Here is a 19,839-nt window from a genome sequence, read left to right as displayed (position 1 = left end):
ATAAATAATAATAAAATGAGTACAGATAAAGTGCTGTGGAAACTCCAATGATTGTTTTATTGTTCCTAGGGTGGGACAGAGGCAGTTTCTTAGCAAATAAAAATTTGAATTCACTGGATAAATTGGGTAGCCTTTGCTTGTGAAGAGAATAGCATATAAAATAGGGTAAACTAGAAAACACCCTGAGAAATACACTTCTTTGAAAGGTAAAGTTTGGAAGTAAGACTGAAACATTAACATGAACTTTTGCTTACCAGAAGATGGTATTTAGTCAAGATTTTTTTTTCTTCAGCTGCTAGAATCATGGTAAAATTTTTAGTATTAGAATAACAAAGTCACATTTTTTTGTGATAGAAAACTTTCACAATAGTGGAGAATGATCTGAATGAAGGGAGCAAAATTATAGTCAGGAAGATAAGATTAGACAAGTTAAACATCTGAAATGTAGAAGCAGTGAAGCTGGAAAGAAGAGATTGAATTTAAGAGCTATTAGAAAGTAGAATTCTCTTGAAAGTGAAGAGAGTAAGACAAGGAATAGTCCATTCTGATTCTATTGTCTATGAATATGAAGGTGCAGAGGCTAAGAGAGTGATAATCACTTAGTGAAATTCTGTATGACTTCAATAAACAAGAATAATTACAGAGGTTTCTTAATAGAATTTATTAATAGAATTTATCTTAAAAATATTTTTTAGTTGTAGATGGACACAGTACCTTTATTTATTTATCTTTGTGTGTTGCTGAGGATCGAACCTAGGGCGCCACACATGCTAGGCGAGTGCTCTACCTCTGAGCCACAACCCGAGCCCCTTTTGATAGAACTTTATATCAAGCAAAATATTAGATAATGTTGATTTTTATGTGTATGTAATCTCTTTTTGTAAAAAGAACAAGATAGAAGAGGATATTAAAGATAAGTATTTAACCAAGTTGGAATTATCTAAGTAGGGCATTTAAATTTACATTGAAAGATAAGGAGGAAAATTCTCTTTTGTACTCCTTGAACTTAAACATTAGCTTGAGCATTAGTTGGGCTTTATCTTAATGAATGTACCTAATGTTTGAATTCAGATTTTTTTTCTCATTATTAATCCAAGAAGTATAACTAATCTGCTTCGGGGGTGGGAGGATATGTGTGTACTTCAGTGTAGAAAGTGCTTTTAAGTGCCTTAGTGACAAGAATAATTTGAAGAGAACATTTGAAGTAGTCTGCAGTGTAGAAATCCTGCTGAGGAATGAAAAGGTCGAAACTTAGTTTTAAAGTTTAGGTTATTCTTTATCATACATATTGAAACGCTATTTAACTAAACTTAAATATTGAGAATATTAAAACTAGAGTTTTTTTCATAGTAAACATCATGAGGAATTTATTAAATTTAATTTCAGTGCTTTTTTTTCTCCTTCCTTTAGAACGTATAATGAAGAAAACAGAAGATTCTGAATCACAAGTAGAACCTGAAATTAAGAGAAAAGTCCAACAGAAACGGCACTGTAGTACATACCAGTCTACTTCTCTGTCTCCTGCTTCAAAAAAATGTTTAACCCATTTAGAGGTGGGTAGAGAAATGATTCTTTGTTATGAATCAGATGGTATTTTTATTAATATTATTTTTTAGTGCTCATTAAATTCTAGGTGATCTTTTATCACAGGACCAAAGAGACTAGCAAAGTTATTTTAGCAAATCTTTTTGTCTTCAATAGATAATTTTTTTCCCTGTTCAAAATAATAGAATATTCTTTTCTCAAATAAATTTATCAGTAAAACATTATAAATAATTGTTCTCAGGGAAACATTTTTTTTCAATTATTTTAAAATTATAGAAAAATTGGGGGCAAAAAATATTGGGAAGGGTTTCTACATATTCATTTCCCAGTTTTCCACATTTGTTTGTTGTCCTCCTTCCCTGTGTCTTCCTCCATCCTTCTTTCTCCCATATACATTTGTTTATAGATATATACACGTATACACATATTGTTTGAGTATAACATAGGCATGTTGCCCATTTACTACTTAATACTTTAGAGTGTGGTTTTTAAAGGATATGTGAGACATTCTCTATAATCAGTGTATAACTTGCAAAATTAAAAAATGCAAAATTACCATCTGTTCCCTAGATCCCATTTATATTTCATCTAAATAATGTCCTTTATAGGTATAAGATCTAATTCAAAATAATATGTTATTCTTTCAATCTGAAATAATTCTTGTCCTTTATAACCTTGATATTTGTGAAGAGTATAGGCCACTTACTTCATACTTGAAAGTGGATTAACCTGATGTTTCTTCATAATTTGTGTGTTTTCTTTTATGATGTGAATAATGTACACAAAAAAACCCTCACTATAATCATTGCATAGCATATCAGGAGACTCATGATGTTCATCATTGTTTACATCAATGATAATATTAACTTTTACCTTAGTTAAGATTTTTCTTATTTATTTATATAGGCATAGATGTATGTCATTCTTCTCTTACTTTAAAATTATAGTGTTTACCTGTTGTTCCTTATTTTTATGCTTAAATTGTTCCAGATTTGGTCCATGTTGTCTCTTCAAGCTGATGGTTGTCTTTTAGACATAAACCCATCATTCTTTGAGCACTTCTTACTTTTTGGTATAACAGGATGATCTGGGCCACCTTGTTTTTTCTCTCTCAGTCTTAGAGTCATGCATTTTCCCAAGGAGCCTTTTTTCTTTTAAGTAGGGGGAAGCTATTGGTATACAAGTTAATGCTCATTGATATTGAGTGTAAGTTTTTAGGCCCTTTCAGTAGACAAAGCTTGGAAATATATGTTGATATACATATTAATATTTAATAACAATATTTAGTAAACAATAAAATCCATGAGTTCACATTGGTAACCGAATCTTGGTTTAGCTGTTCCCATTTTACGTAATAATGACTTTCTTTGACAGTGAGAAACCTGAGTCCCATCCCTAATGTATTTACTTATTTGTTCACTTTGCTTTATGTCTGTCCCAGTCTTCCTGGCTTGCAGCCGAGGCTTGTCTCAGGCCCTGCTGGCTTAGCCATTGCTTAGCCCAGGTAAAGGAGAAAAGCGCCTCAAAACGACATTCTTCCTCTGGTGAACAATCCAGCCAAAACCTTAAAATCTGTTTTAATTTTTAAAATAAATCTTCCTTCTTTTACTATTACTTCATTGCCAATTTTTCTTATTTTCTTAGTGTAGATTAAGAGTTATAGCCAGTCTCTATGTAATCTTTAAATTTGTAAGAAGGTTGGAGGCTTTTCTTTTTTGTTTATAATATACGAAACTTCATACTATGTGTTGTTTATAAGAAAATAGGATCTATGTATTGAATGGAATTAAACATCTTTAGGGTATGTAATGAAATGACATTGTCTCAGTGATGTCTCATCAGAGAAAGAAAGGCTCATTCTTATTAAGTACACTTTTTGTATAGAGACTTGCTGATAGTATGTGATGTGTAATTTATAAGTTTTTGTTTTGTTTTGTTTTGTTGTGGTTGGTGCTAGGGATCAAATTCAGAGCCTCAAGTATGCTAGTCAAGTGCTCCCAGCCCTTTAATTTGAAATTACTTGGTTTCATAAAAGTTTTTCACTGACCAAAAGGAAGAAAATGAGATTCTAATAAAAATTTTAAGGTTTTTTAAAAAAAGAAATCAACATAGTTTTTATGAAAATTTAATACTTTTTCCTAAAATTAATTAAGTGGCACTGAGTCTCTAGGTTTTAGATCAGTTGGTTGATAAAATTATTAATCTACAATTTTTAGCTTGAAAAATTTAGTATCTAATACAGTTGAGATGATTTGCATTTTGTTCCTAATTACTGCAAAGAGTTCCAATATAATGTATTTTTTAACAGATGAAAGTGTATGGTAAACCAGGCATTGTGGCACATACCTGTAATCCCAGTGGCTCCGGGGAGGTTAGGGCAGGAGGATAGTGAATTCAAAAGTCAGTGTCAGCAACTTAGTAAGGCCTTAAGCAACTCAGTGAGACCCTAACTCTAACTAAATATAAAATAGGGCTGGAGATGTAGCTCAGTGGTTAAGCGCCCCTCCCAAAAGAGTATGCTATAGGACATATTTCCTTCTATATCTTAGTTCTGAGTGTTTTCATAGGGATGTGCTTTTCTACATCAATGAGCTACATCCCTAACCCCCTCAGGTGTTTTTTTTTATTATTTATTTATTTATTTATTTTGGTGCTGGAGATTGAACCCAGGACCTTGTGCATTCTAGGCAAGCACTCTACCAACTGAGCTATATCTCTAGTACCACCCCCCACTCCCTGCCCCATTATTAACTGCAAAATTAGCTTATACATAGGTGACTACTGGATTGGTCTTGAAATTCTTTACAGCATTCTGATGCTAAATCTCAAGAAATGTGCCTTATTTGGGATCTCATAGTGGTCATGGTAGTGATGGGGGAGGGAAGGACTTAATTTTGAAACGTTGAGGGTGTTCCTTGATGTTGAAGTAAAACCAAATTTTTTCTTTCTTTCATTTTTTTGGAACTTAAGGTTTCTGAACAGCGTGAATGTTGCCCAAAATGTGGAAAAGAGAAAGAAAATCAGTCCAAATGCCAAAGTTGTGGTATTAGTTTTCGTAATGATTTACAAAGAAACTGCAGACAAGCTATAACTTTAAATGAACCTACTGGACCATCATTAAGAACGTCGATACATCAGAATTCTGGAGGACAGAAGTCACAAAACATAGGATTAACAACCAAAAAGTTTTATGGTAACAGTGTGGAAAAAGTTCCAATTGATATTATTGTGAATTGTGATGATAGTAGAAATAATTATTTACAGACTAATGGAAAAGTCATTTTACCTGGGGCAAAAATACCCAAAATCACAAACTTGAAAGAAAGAAAAACAAGCCTGTCAGACCTAAATGACCCAAGTAAGTATTCACTCCCTCTTCCCTGCTTTTTTGATTGAAACTCCTAGGTTCAATGATTCTCTCAGCCTCCTTAGTAACTAGTACTATCAGCATACACTATCACACCTAACATAATTTTACTCTTTTTAATAATGCTATATCTATCTAATACTTTCTATATTTTGTTTTAAATTTGTGAGCATGTTTCAGAAGTATAGTCTTAGTGTATCTTTGTGCCAGTTATGTAATATTTTCGGGGGTTAAAACATGTCCTCACAGGGCTGGGGTTGTGGCTTAGTGGTAGAGTGCTTGCCTAGCATGTTTGAGGCACTGGGTTCAATTCTCAGCACCTCATATAAATAAATAAGGTAAAGGTCTATTGACAACTAAAAGAAAAAAAAATTTAAATGTCCTCACAATTGTGAAAATAACTGACTTTGTTCATCCTATCCATCTTCTATTATTATTTTTTAATTCATTCTAATTATTTATACATGACAGTAGAATGCATTTTGACACATTGTACACAAAGGGCGCACAATTTCTCATTCCTCTGGCTGTACATGGTGCAGAGTCACACCAGTAATATAGTCATACATGTATATAGGGTAATAATGTCTATCTCATTCCATAGTTCTTCCCACCCCCATACCCCTTTCCTTCCCCTCACTCCCCTCGACCCAATTCAAAGTCCTTTGCCCCTCTCCCCCAACTCCCCACCATTATGGATTACCATCCAATTATCAGAGAAAACATTTGGTCTTTGGTTTTTTGGGTTTGGCTTATTTCACTTAGCATGATATTCTCTAGCTCCATCCATTTACCTGCAAATGCCATAATTTCATTCTTTTTTAAGGTTGAGTAATATTCCATTGTGTATATATACCACAGCTTTTTAAAAAAATATTTTTTAGTTGTAGATGGACAAAATACTTATTTATTTTTATGTGGTGCTGAGGATCAAACCAAGTGTCTCACATGTACTGGGCAAGTGTTCTGCCATTGAGCTACAGCCCCAGCTCCATACCACAACTTCTTTATCCCTTCATCTGTTGAAGTGCATCCAAGTTGGTTCCATAGTTTAGCTATTGTGAATTGAGCTACTGTAAACATTGATATGGCTGCATCACTTTGGGTATAAACTGAGGTGTCCTTTGGGTATAAACTGAGGAGTGGGTTCGCTGGGTCAAATGGTGGTTCCATTCTAAGTTTTTTAAGGAATCTCCATACTGCTTTCCATAGTGGTTGTTGCACCAATTTACAGTGTCACCAGCAATGTATGAGTGTGCCTTATTCCCCACGTCTTTGCCAACACTTACTGCTTATATTCTTGATAATTGCCATTCTGACTGGAGTGAGATGAAATCTTAGAGTAATTTTGATTTGCATTTCTCTAATTGCTAGAGATGATGAACATTTTTTCATATGTTTGTTGATCAATTGTATTTCTTCTGTGAAGTGTCTGTTCAGTTCCTTAGTCCATTTATTCATTGGGTTATTTGGGGGGTTTTCTTGGTGTTTTAAGTCTTTTGAGTTCTTTATATGCCTGGAGATTAATGCTTTATCGGAGGTGCATGTACTAAAGATTTTCTCCCATTCTGTAGTCTCTCTCTCCATGTTATTGATTGTTTTCTGTGGCTGAGAAGAAGCTCTTTAGTTTGAATTCATCCCATTTATTGATTCATGATTTTACTTCTTGTGCATTAGGAGTCTTGTTAAGGAAGTCAGGTCCTAAGTCAGCCAACATGATGAATATTTGGGCTTACTTTTTCTTCTATTATGCACAAGGTCTCTGTTCCAGTCTTTGATCCACTTTGAGTTGATTTTTGTGCAGGATGAGAGACAGAGGTTTAATTTCATTTTGCTATGTAGGGATTTCCTATTTTCCTAGCTCCATTTGTTGAATAGGATGTCTTTTCCCAAATGTATGTTTTTGGCATCTTTGGGGAGATCACGTGTCTAGTATGAGATAACTGTATTTATGTGGGTTTGTCCTTCTGTGTTCTATTTTGTACCATTGGTCTATATGTCTATTTTGGTGCCATTCCCATGCAGTTTTTGTTACGATAGCTCTGCAGTATAGTTTAAGGTCTGGTATTGTGATACCTCCTGCTTCATTCTTCTTGCTAAGGATTGCTTGGCTATTCTGGGTCTCTTATTTTCCAAATGAATTTTATGATTGCCTTTTTTAGTTCTATAGAATGTCTTTGGGATTTTATAATAAGAATTACATTAAATCTATACAACTTTTTGGTAATATGACCATTTTGACAATATTAATTCTGCCTACCCAAGAGCATATCATCCCATCCATCTTAAGTACTAGAGAGCACGGGCTTGACCCCAGTTGTAGATCAAGTGCTATTTATGCCCAGTTTTCTGACTTAGATCAAGTGTTCCCACTTATAATGGGCTGTTTGGGGTTTGTTTGTATTTTGGTACAGGGGATTAAACCCAGGGCACATTACTGCTAAACTACATCACCCGTTCTTTATTTTGAAACTGGGTTTCACTAAGTTGCTGAGGTTGGCCTCAAACTTGCAGTCCTCCTACCATAGCCTACTGAATGGTTGGGATTACCAACATGTGCCATTGAACCTTGCCTACTGATGGTGGTTTTAAGGGAATAAGTACCATATAAATGCCACATAAGCATAGCTCAATAAAATATTTGACAAACAGGACTCAGTAAAAAGTGTTCCTCCCTTAAAAGTTTATCCTGTCTTTGGACATGTGCACGCATTTTTATTTTGTAAAAAATAATAGCAAAAATTGAAAACAATGAGACTGGTAGAAATTATAGACTATGTAGCTGTAGAGACAGAAGGGGAGATCACATGTAATGTGTAATTTTCCAAGATCTTTAAGTGAATAAAGCAAGGTGCAAACAAGATTGTATGGTGTGGGGATGAATAGTTTTTACATAGATTAACAAAATTAATTAAAAAAATTTGTTGAATAAGAGGAAACAGACACTGGAGATGGATGTTAGATTTCTCCAAATAGAAATTGTTTTGTTGATTTTACTTAGAAACCATGTAAATATTTTACATAATTATAAAATGAAATTACATATAAAATTTTTTGTAAAGCATAATTTAAGAAATGAATTTAATTGTATTTTGGTAGCTTGAACATATTGTTTCAGATGAGTTTAAATTAAAATAATATGGTGTGTATATCCCCTGATTTTAAGGTTAAGCAGAATTTCACAGAAATCCTAAGTCTATTCAGTAATATTGTTATTAACAACATTGGTATTGGGGCTGGGATTGTAGCTCAGTGGTAGAGCGCTTGCCTTGCACTTGTGAGGTCCTGGGTTCAGTCCTCATCACCACATAAAAATACATAAATAAAAATGATGATATTGTGTCCACCTACAACTAAAAAAATTTTAAAAAACCAATATTGGTATTGTTTTTTATAAACATATGTATATGAATAAAAGAAATAATTATATTATTGTTTCAGTGTTAGGAAAAAAGGAATATTAAAGTAAAATTAAGGAATCCAAAGTCCTAAAACTTTACATTTGAATTGGAGATAATGTGAATTTATTATATATTTTATTTTAAACATAAAATACATGTATCCTAACTTTACCTTTAGAAAGTACTTATGGTACACACCTGCAATCCCAGCAGCTTGGAAGGCTGAGGCAGGAGGATCGCAAGTTCAAAGGTGGCTTCTGCAACTTAGCAAGGCCCTCAGCAATTTAGTAAGAACCTGTCTCTAAATAAAATATAAAAAGGGGCAGGGGGTGTGGCTTAATGGTTGAGTGTCCCTGGATTCAGTCACTGGTACCAAAAACAATATAGAAAAGGCTTAGAAATGGTAAACATCCCTGGTATAGAAACGAACATGCCTTTAAAAAAAAAGAAAAGAAAAAGAAAAAGAAAGAATGAACAATATTTTTAGGCACCATTTCCTACTAAAAATAACCAGAGTTGCTCAGAGAAATGACTTTATTCCAGGTTAACAGTACAAACCTAGATTATCAGTCAGATGAGGAAGCGTGAAAGTGGTCCAAATCACTACAAAAGAACTAAAATGAAAGGACTCCCAAAATAATGGAAGTACTTAGGTCACAAAGAGTCATTACTAGTAGTCATTGAAATATTTGAATATATTAACATCAATTAGTTTGTTATAATACTCCCCTTCTCTTGAAAGAAAATTTCTCCATTAGTTATCTTTCTAAGGGTCCCAAAGTGGTATTCTGAAAACTGGTAAATAAATGGAGAAATTAAGAATTTTTTTCTGTACCCCAGGAATACAAATCAAGTTTCATTTATCCCTAGCTGGGCAATGTAGGTGTAAGCCTGTAGTCCCAGATACTTAGGAGGCTGAGATAGAATGATAGAAAATTCTAGGCCAGCTTGGACAACCTAGGGAGTTCCTGTATCAAAATAAAATAAATGTTCAACATCTCTAGCAATTAGAGAAATGCAAATTAAAACTATACTGAGGTTTCATTTCACTCCAATCAGAATGGTAATTATCAAGAATACAAATAACAGTGTGGGCAGGGATGTGGGGGAAAAGGATACACTTATACTTTGTTGGTGGAACTGCAAATTGGTGCAACCACTCTGGAAGGCAGTATGGAGATTCCACAGAGAAAATAGGATTGGAACCACCATTTGAACCAGTTTCCCACTCTTCAGTATATATCCAAAAGATTTAAAATCAGCTTACTGTAGTGATCCAGCCATATCGATGTTTAGAGCAGTACGATTTATAATAGCCAAGGTATAAAGCCACCTTTCAACAGATGAGTGAATAAAGAAAATGTGATATTTGTACACAATAGAGTGTTACTCAGCTGTAAAGAAGAATGACTTTATGACACTTGCTGGTAAATGAATGGGTCTAGAGACTATCATGCTAAGTGAAATCAGCCAATCCCAAAAAACCAAAGGTCCAGTGTTCTCATATATGGAGGCTAATCCACAATTAGCGGGGGAGAGAGAAGTTCAGTGAAGTAGACAGGAATAACAGGAAGAGAGGAAATGGGAAAAGAAAAGACAGTGGAATGAATATGACAAACTTTCCTATATACATATATAAACATACCACAGTAAATCTCAATGTTGTGTACATACACAAGAAATTAATTAAAAAATAATAATTATGAGTAAATGGCAGAAAGAGGGTGGAGAGAAGGAAGGGGAAGGAGAAGTACTGGGGTCTGAATTTGTGCTTGTATAATTATGTCAAAATCGATTCTACTGTCATGTACAACCAAAAATAACCAAGAAAAAAGAATTAAAAAGGGCAGGGGATGTAGCTCAGTGGTAGATTTGTCTAGCATGCATGACTCCCTGGGTTCAGTCCCTAATACCAAAATAATGAAACAAAACCAAAAATATCCTCAACCCATATTAGTACATTAGTGTGAAGAGGAGGGAGTGTGTTATTTTTTGGTAAGTCACAGAATAGGTGTCTTTGATAGGTAACTTCTAGCTCAGAATGAAATGAGCAGAAAGAGTTGGGGGGAGGTGTGAAGAAGTTTAGAATATAAGCACAGAGAACCCTTTATTAGACGGCTCAGGCTGCCATAAAGAATACCCAGAGTAGGTGTCTTAAAAGAAATTTGTTTTCTCACAGTTGTGGAGACTAAAGTCCAAGATCAAGGGTTGTATGGTAGGTTTAAAGAACTGCCCTTATGTGAACTCATAATATAAATTATGAATTTTCTTTATGATTTTAGTCATTTTGTCCAGTGATGATGATGATGACAATGACAAGAATAACAGAAGAGAGAGCATATCTCCTCAACCTGCTGACTCAGCATGTTCTTCCCCTGTACCATCCACTGGAAAAGTAGAAGCAGCACTAAATGAAAATATCTGCAGAGCAGAGCATGAACTAAGAAGCATTCCAACAGAATCAGAATTGAATACAGTTACATTGCCAAGAAAAGCAAGAATGAAAGATCAGGTACTTTTCACACTTGTTGGTTGACATTTATTTGTTCAGATTAACATTTTCCTGCTAGGATGTAAATATTTTCTTTGAGGACAATTTGACAGTTCAGTAGGAGAAAAAAATTGATTATTTAGTAATCGAGACTTTAATGCTACTTGGAAAGTCATTTCAGAAGACATTAAACAGTGTAAAGATAAGGCTCAAGTATAAAAATTCAGCAAGAAGTGTTGACTTTACAGCGATATGTCTAAATATAGGTTGAGTGTCTCTCTCTTTTTTTTTAATATTCATTTTTTAGTTTTAGGTTGACACAATATCTTTATTTTATTTTTATGTGGTGCTGAAAATTGAACCCAGCGTCTCACTCATGCCAGGCGAGCAAGTGCACTACCACTTGAGCCTCATCCCCAGCGCCTTTGGTTGAATGTCTCTTATCAGAAGTATTTGGAACTATAAGTGTTTCACATTTCAAGTATTTTTGTATTTTGGAGTTTTTGCATGTATATAATGAGATATCTTGGGAATGGATCCAAGTCTGAACAGGAAATTCTTTTATGTTGTATACATGCATTGTGCAGAGAACTTCCTAAATAATTTTACATAATGTGCCCATGCTTTCACTAAGTCCATCACTTGAGGTCAGGTGTGTGGAATCTTCCAATTGTAGCATGACATTTGCATTCAAAAAGTTTCCAATTTTGGATCATTTCTAATTTTAGATTAGAGGTACTGAACTTGTATAAGGAGATTTCTTGTAAAATCTAGAAGACAGGGAAAAGTCATTTTAACTTATTTGCATTTTACTATAATGTAATTATATTTACTTTCTACTATAGGAAAAATTTCAAAATGTTCCCATGGAAAAGTAACAAATTTATAAATAAAAGATACACAGAGAAATATTTGAAATACAGATGACATAAAACTTTAATGCCTATAATAGACTTTTTTTTTTTTTTTTTAAAGTTAGTGGATAGAAAGAAAATAAAGGCTAGGAATAGACAAAGAGAATATTCAGACACTACACCACCACATGAAAAGTATAAATTTAGTAAGGAAGTATAAATTAAAGAAAATGAAATATTGTAACTATATACTAAACAGACTAGCAAAATTAATTACAAATTAATTCAAAATGATATGTACTGCTGGCGAAAATTCAAGGGAAAACATACAATATTAATTTGCTTATAGTAAAGAAAGTTACAGTGTCCTTTGAGGAAAGCAAAGTAAAAGCATACTAAAAAAATCTTAACCATATACTTTTTTTAAAAAAATATTTTTTTAGTTGTAAATGGACACAATACCTTCATTTTATTTATTTATTTATTTTCATGTGATGCTGAGGATTGAACCCAGTGCCTCACACGTTCTAGGCAAGCGCTCTACCACTGAGCCACAACCCCAGTCCCTTAAACATACACTTTCAACCAAATAACTAAATCCCTAGAATCCTTCTTAAAGGAATTCCTGCCCCCCTCTTCAGTTTGTAAGGCTATATGTACAAGCATGATTAATGTATTAACAAACAACTGCAAACAAAATCATTGTCCATTAATATGGATATGAATGAAGAAGTTATGGTATAACTGTTTGAAGCAGCCATTGAGAGTAAAAGTTAAAACTCTATCAATAACTTTTAAAATTTCTACACAGTACTGTTGAATAGGAATATCCCCCCCAAAAAGAACATTTGTTATAAAATAAAATCTTATATGTTAAAAAATGACATATTTGCATAGATTTGTCAGGGTTCAGAGGAAAATACTTGGACTTTGTTCAGATGGGAACCTGAAACCCTGTGCAGTGGCACATGCCTATAATCCCAGCTACTGGGGAAGCTAAGGCAAGAGCATCTTGAGTTTGAGGCTCGCCTGGGCAACTTAATAAAACCCTGTCTCAAAATGGAATTTTAAAAAGGGCTGGTGATATATCTCAGTGATAGAGCAGTCCTTTTAAAATTTCATTTTGAGATAGGGTTTTATTAAGTTGCCCAGGCTGGCCTCAAACTTAAGTTTTATTAAGTTCCCCAGTACCACCAAAAAGGAAAAAAGGCTACAGGCTGAAGAAATGAAAAACTACTGAAAGGATATATTTTTATATAATCTTAGGAAATGCCCTTCCAAACATGAGATAAAATTTCTTTAATTAATTGAAAACCAAACAATAGTGTTCCAAAACACCATAAATAGAATTGGATAGGTTAATGCAAATGAGGATATAGGGAATTATTTGACAAAGTATAAATTGATCTTTTGTGTGTTAATTTTTTAAAAGCCAAGAAATAGAAACAAACCATTGAAAAGTGAATAAAGGAAATGAATGAATTTCAATCAAGGTAGTAATCAAAGTAGAGAATATGAAATTAAAATAACCTTTTGTTAACTATCCAGATTGCTGAAAATTTTAGAAGTATGACAGGGTCTCATCTTGGTTAGTGTTTGAAAATGTGAGATGTTGGGTTTGTAGATGGTTATAACTTTGCTGGAGGGCAATTTGGCAATAATTCTAAATATGTGTAGGTAGTGAGCTGTAGAAATGCTCATTGGAGATAGAAGTCAGATGTTCAACGTAGAAGCAGTTCGGTTAAATAAATAATGGATTTCCATATGGTAGAATTTTTAGTTGAATAGTTTTCAGACTGGTGCATTGAACCATGCATAAGTGTTCTCCAGTGCTCTTCTTAGAAGAGATAGATACTCTGTGGAAGCAAATGGAACACTCAGATTCTAGATTTAATGACTTTACTATGGGATTCAGCTGGAACAGCTCTTAAATTATCTGCTTTATTTATTTCTTTCATTTGAAAAAATTATACTAAAACTAAATAAGACAACTGTCAAACCTGTCTAATGGGTTTCCATTAATAATTTGGCAAAATATTCTTGATAAATAGTTGGTAAACCTTGTGATAAACTCTTAGTAAACCTGAAAAATCAGTTTACAAAATCATAGAGATATAAATGATAATCACATTTGGTTTTATTCCTTTTTAATTTATTTTTAGCAGATTTACGTTTCCACCAACAGTCTACAGTTTCCCTTTTTCCATATCCCTGTTCTCACAATCTTTTAAGTCTTTTTGATGATAGCTCTTCTTACTGGAATAAGATGATACCTCATTATGATTTTGATTTTTATTTCCCTGATAACTAAGGATAATGAGCATTTTTTAATATAAATAAATCTGTTGGCATTTTGCATGTCATCTTTGAGAAATTTCTGTTCAGGTCTATTGCCCAGTTTTCAATTGGAATATTTGGGTTTTGTGTATTTATTTTTGTTTTTGTTGTTGAGCTATTTGAATTCCTTATAGATTCTGGATATTGACCCCTTATTGATACATAGGTTGCAGGTACTTTCTTCTGTTATTTAGGTTACTCTTTGCTCTGTTAATAGGTTTATTTATTTTTATTTTTATTTTTTGCTGTGCAGAATCTTTTTAGTGTGAAAGCCCATTTATTTGGTTTGGCTTCTATTGCCTGTGCTTTTGGGGTTTGTCCAAAAAAATTCTTACCCATTCCAGTATCCTGAAGCATTTTTCTTTTCTTTCTTTTTTTTTTTTTTTTTGCTAGTTTTATAGTTTAAGGTCTTAAATTTTTTATTGTGAATACATTTTGAGCTAATTCTTGTATATAGGGGTTTAGTTTCATTCTTCTGCATGTGGATACCCTGTTTTGCTGTTACCATTTATTGAAGAGACTATCTTTTTTTTAGGGTGTGTTTTTAGCCTTTCTGTCAAAAATTGGCTGGGCATGTTGGTGCATATCTGTAAACCCAGCAGCTTGGGAAGCTGAGGCAGGATGATCATGAGTTCAAAGCAAACCTCAGCAACTTAGCAAGGCCCTAAGTAACTCATTGAAACCCTGTCTTTTCTTTAAAGGGTTGGGGATGTGCCCCTGGATTCAATCCCTAGTACATACATACACACACAACACACACACACACACACACGCCTATAGAAGCAAGGGTTTATTTCTAGGCTCTTGATTGTATTTTCATTAGAATATATGTCTGTAGTGTGTGTGTTTTGCTAGGGATTGAACCCAGATGTTGTACCTGCTAGGCTAGCAGTCTACCACTGAGCTACATCCGAGCCCCAAATGTCTATACTATGATGTTTGATTACTGCAACTTGAGATAATGCCTCCTGCTTTGTTCCTTTTGCTTAAGATTACCTTGGCTAAGGGCTGGGATTGTGGTTTAGCAGTAGAGCACTCGTCTAGCACTTGCGATGCACTGGGTTCCATCCTCAGCACCACATGCATCACATAAAAATAAATAAATAAATAAAAATATTGTGTCCAACTACTTCTAAAAAATAAATATTAAAAAAAAAAGTTTACCTTGGCTATTCAGGGATTTTGTGGCTACAAAAAAAGCTAGGTCATTTTATCTACTTCTATGAAGAATATTATTGGTGTTTTGATAGAAATTGCATTGAATCTTTACATTATTTTGGTTAGTGTGGGCATTTTAACAATATTAATTCTTCCAGTTCATGAACATAGAATGTCTTTCCCTTATTTTATGTCCTCTTTCTTTTGTTTTTCTTTTAACTTTATTTATTTTTATGTGCTAAGGATCAAACCTAGGGCCTTGCATGTGCAAGGCGAGCACTGTACCGCTGAGCCATAATCCCAGCCCCTCTCTTTAATTCTTTTCATCAATTTTTTTTTTCCACAGTAGAGATCTTTCACCTCTTTGGTTAAATTTATTCCTAGGTATTTATAATATATATTTTATTTTTATTTTTTGTAGCTACTGTAAATAGTATTGCTTTCTTGATTTCTATTTCAGATAATTCACTTGGCATAGCAGTACAACTAAATTTTGTGTTAGATTTTATACGCTGCAACTTTGTTAAGTTTGTTCTAATTTTTGTGTTTGTGTGTAAAGTCTGGGGTTTTCTATACATTTTGTTTTAAATCTATATTTTGTTTTAAATGTGTATTTTGTTCTATGACATGTATCATAGAGAGGTCTTCTATCTATGTTAGACATATTGCCCCCAGCCCCACCCCCGCTCATTTTCTGTCAAGATCATGTTTTGTTCTTGACATCATAATAGTTTTTACAGGCTATGGATTCCCAATCCAAATGCTAGTCTTAAATGCTCCAAAGTCTGAAACTAGTGTTTTGGTTTGGTACTAGGGATTGAAACCTTGGGCACTTCACCACAGATCTACATCCCTAGCCCTTTTATTATTTATTTATTTATTTATTTGTTTTGTTTTGAAATAGGTTCTCAGTAAATTACTCATGGCCTCTCTAAGTTGCTGAGACTGGCCTTGAACTTGTGATTCTCCCCATTCAGTTTTCTGAGTTGGTGGGACTACAGGTAGGAGCCACCACTCTTGGCAAGTCTGAAACTTTGAGTACTGATGATCCTCCAGAGTTTTTGATTTTTGATTTATAGATTAAGAGTGCTCAACTAGTAAAAGCTATGCAGATATTCCCAGATCCAAAAAACTCTGAAATCTGAAACACTTCTGATTCCAAGCACTTCAGATAATGGTATATTCAACCCATAATGTAATTGCTTTTAACGAAAATATAGAATTATGTAAAATACTGTGTTATGCTTAATTTACATTTGGAAGTGACTGTGAAATCTAAATTAACAGATCAAGTAATTTAAAATATGTAATGCCTTTTTTTGTAATACAAATAACCATTCCCTAATTGATATTTTCTAAAGAATTAATGATATAGTCCAAGTATTAACTTCTGCCAGCATTTTACTGTACATAAAGCAGTCTTCTAAGCTGCTTGTGTCTGTTATTCATTTAGGCAGATACTTTTATTATTCTTCATTTTAAGAAACTGAAGGGAAGTTTTACAGACCATTAAAAGGTGATTGATTTGACTGTGATTTGATCCCAGGCAATGTGATTCCCACAGTATTCTTCCTAACTGCTCTGCTAATACTTTTGGATTTCATATAATAACTAGAGGTTGATAAAATAGAAGGGATTTACTTTATTTATTTATTTATTTTTATGTGGTGCTGAGGATCCAACCCAATGCTTCACATGTGTGAGGTGAGCGCTCTACCCCTGAGCCACAGCCTCAGCCCCAGAATGGATTTACTTTTATAAAGAAATTTTCTGTTTCATCTAATATTGTTTAAGGATAATTATTTTTATGTTGTGATAATTACGTTCCTTATATTAGGTATTCTTTGAATGTGTACTGAATTTGTAGCCTTGTTATGGCAACTTACTAAGTGAAAATTTTCTTTTCCTTTTCAGTTTGGCAATTCTATCATCAGCACACCTCTAAAGCGTCGTAAAGTGGCTTCTCAAGAAACTTTAGTTAATTCTTTATCTTTAAGCTGCCAAAGTTCGTTTGAAAGTGTCATTTTAAATTGTCGAAGTATACGAGTAGGAACACTGTTCCGACTATTAATAGAGCCTGTTATTGTAAGTATATTCTTTAGCTATTTGTTGTACTGATTACAAGATAAATTCCATTGCAAAACCTGATCTATAATATTTAAAATTTGTAAGTTAAATTATCTAAGTTAATAGAACATCAAAATTATTTGAATATTTCAGATTGCTTTAATAATATATAAATAGTAATGCCTCACCATTAAAAATTACTGGATAAAAATTTATCATAATGTTAATGTCCAGAGTAATGGCAGATTCACTATAAGAAGATAACCAGTGAATTAGAAAACATTCCAAAATTTAGTAGTTTTATTCTCATGCCAGCTTATTACTTAAAAAGGATATGTTAAAGAACTATAGTAAGAAAAAAAAGAATCCAAAGCTTCAAGTTCCGCTTAAAATTTATGTAACGTCAAAAGTTTTAGAAAGAGGTTCTTGAACTATATAGTGAACATCTAAGAAGCATATACTTTTAGACTAGTTTAATATTCACAATGCCTGATGTATCTTTTATAGTACCTTTATCTTCCTTATCATACCTGTCTGCCCATCATTTTACTGTCACCAGACCCATTCAAGTATTCATTTTCTCTTTGAAATGTTAATTTCCTTAAGCAGTGTTCTTTTTCATCATTTTCTTTTTCATGTTTTCTGATATTGTTCATAAATTTATCTTCCTAAAGCACTGTACTTTCTCTGTAGACGTTTGCTTAATAATGTCTTAACTTGTCCCTGATTATTTGTATTTTCAAACCCTGTCTCTTGTATTATCCTTTATACATAAAGCAGTATCTGTAAAAGAACATATTATAAATCAATGGAAAACTTAAAAGGGAGTTTTATTCTCATTTTATGTTAAGTAATAATTATTTTTTTATAAAGACATAATTTTTATTTCTGGTAAAGGTTCATGATCCTAAGAAACAATGTGATCCAAAACAAATACATAAACACACACACAAAAAAAATCTACAGCTTAGTTTGTAGGCGCAAATGAAATGTAAACATTATTTCTTCCTCTTTGTTTTCTTCTTCTTTTTTTTTTTTTTTTTGTTGTTGTTGTTGTTTTGGGTTTTTTTTTTGGGGGGGGGATGAGGATTGAATGCACGCTTATATATGTTGGGCATGCGCTCTGCTACTGAACTATATCCCCAATCTATTTTTCTTTATTGAGACAGGCTCTTACTAGTTGCCCAGTCTGACCTTGAGCTTGTGATCCTCCTACCTCAGCCTCCCTAGTGGCTAACATTGCAGTCTTTGCCTAAATGCCTGGCTGTGAATATGATTTCTTAGCAGAGCAAAGCTCCATGGGAAGCCAGTAGTTGTTTTCTATCAAAACAATTATCACAACTTAAAAACTAAAAGTTTTATATAAGTACCCTCAGAGATTTAAAACAAATGATATATAGTTTATTTGCCCTTTATTGTCCAGTAACATTGTAACAAATGTCATGTTTTCTAGTGATTCCTAAAACTTGTATTTGTTACAGGTTTTCACATACAGATAGTCTTTCTTGATTTCTATAATTTAACAAAAATGTTACTCTGTGTACTTTATATCCCCAAAATTTCCTGGGGTACTCTAGGTTTTATGACTTTCCCCCACATTAGCACTATTATAACTTTTCAGTATGATGAATGAGCTTTTACTGGTGATTTATACATTTAATGAAAGTTGCATATTTAGTTTCGAAGCTCTCTATTAAGGTATGGTGATGCATACCTGCAATCCCAGTAGCTCTGGATGCTGAGGCAGGGGGATTGCAAGTTCAAAGTCAGCCTCAGCAATTTAGTGATACCCCGTCTCAAAAAATTAAAAGGGTTGGGGATATGACTCAGAAGTTAAGTGCCCCAGGGTTCAATCCTGGTACAAATTTTAAAGAAAGAAAGGGAGGGAGGGAGGAAGGGAGGGGAAAAGAATTACATTAAAATTTGCTGGGCTGAGTGGTATATGCCTCTAATTCCAGCTACTTGGGGGAGTATAAAGCAGGAGAATCCCAAGTTTGAGGCAAGCCCCAGCAATTTAGCAAGACCCTTTCTCAAAATTAAAAGGACTGGGGGTGAAGCTCAGTGTTAAAGTGCCCCAGGGTTCAATCCCTGGTACCAAAAAAAAATTAACAATTTGGTGATTTTTTTTTTTAATAAAAGTTACAGGTTGAGTTATATATGCTACAGTGAATTGAAACTAGTTTTGTAAATTTAATGGAAAAAACAAAAGATAGTGTGTATAATATAAAATGTACTGTTTAAATTTTTAAAATGAAAATGCTAACTGAAATAATTCTGGAAAATGAAATGTAGAAATGTGCTGTGTGATAGTAATTTATAGATTACATATTAGAAATGCCATACATGTCTAAATATAAAATCTTTTCTCATTTTTTCAATGAAAGACATAAAATCAAGAATTTTGATCATTTTAATTTTAGAAACTTTAGAGATGTAGATGAAATAGCCCAATGTCTACTTAAAATATTAATATGTATGCTTAATTACATGCAGATTTTTAGATGACATAAATATTTTATGTCATTATTATTGCTGCCTTTTGAATCGTGTGGCGTTTTTCTGGAGCATAGAATTTTAGTTTCCTTGTATAGTAGAAGCTTCCAAGCTATAAGTATCCAT

General features: G+C 33.3%; 1 protein-coding gene across 3 annotated transcripts in view; it reads left to right on the top strand.

Annotated features, from left to right (window-relative positions):
• Senp6 (SUMO specific peptidase 6) overlaps positions 1 to 19,839 on the top strand; it is a 108,368-nt gene that overhangs the window by 56,090 nt on the left and 32,439 nt on the right. For all 3 annotated transcript variants that reach the window (XM_076858484.2, XM_076858483.2, XM_076858482.2), the window contains 4 exons: positions 1,411 to 1,553; positions 4,516 to 4,903; positions 10,596 to 10,825; positions 17,068 to 17,238. In XM_076858484.2, the coding sequence (XP_076714599.1) occupies positions 1,411 to 1,553; positions 4,516 to 4,903; positions 10,596 to 10,825; positions 17,068 to 17,238 (932 nt within the window). The remainder of the gene's footprint in view (positions 1 to 1,410; positions 1,554 to 4,515; positions 4,904 to 10,595; positions 10,826 to 17,067; positions 17,239 to 19,839) is intronic.

Source organism: Callospermophilus lateralis, chromosome 6, assembly GCF_048772815.1.
Source record: "Callospermophilus lateralis isolate mCalLat2 chromosome 6, mCalLat2.hap1, whole genome shotgun sequence".
Taxonomy (NCBI): Eukaryota; Metazoa; Chordata; class Mammalia; order Rodentia; family Sciuridae; genus Callospermophilus; species Callospermophilus lateralis.
This window is presented reverse-complemented; position numbering and strand designations above follow the sequence as displayed.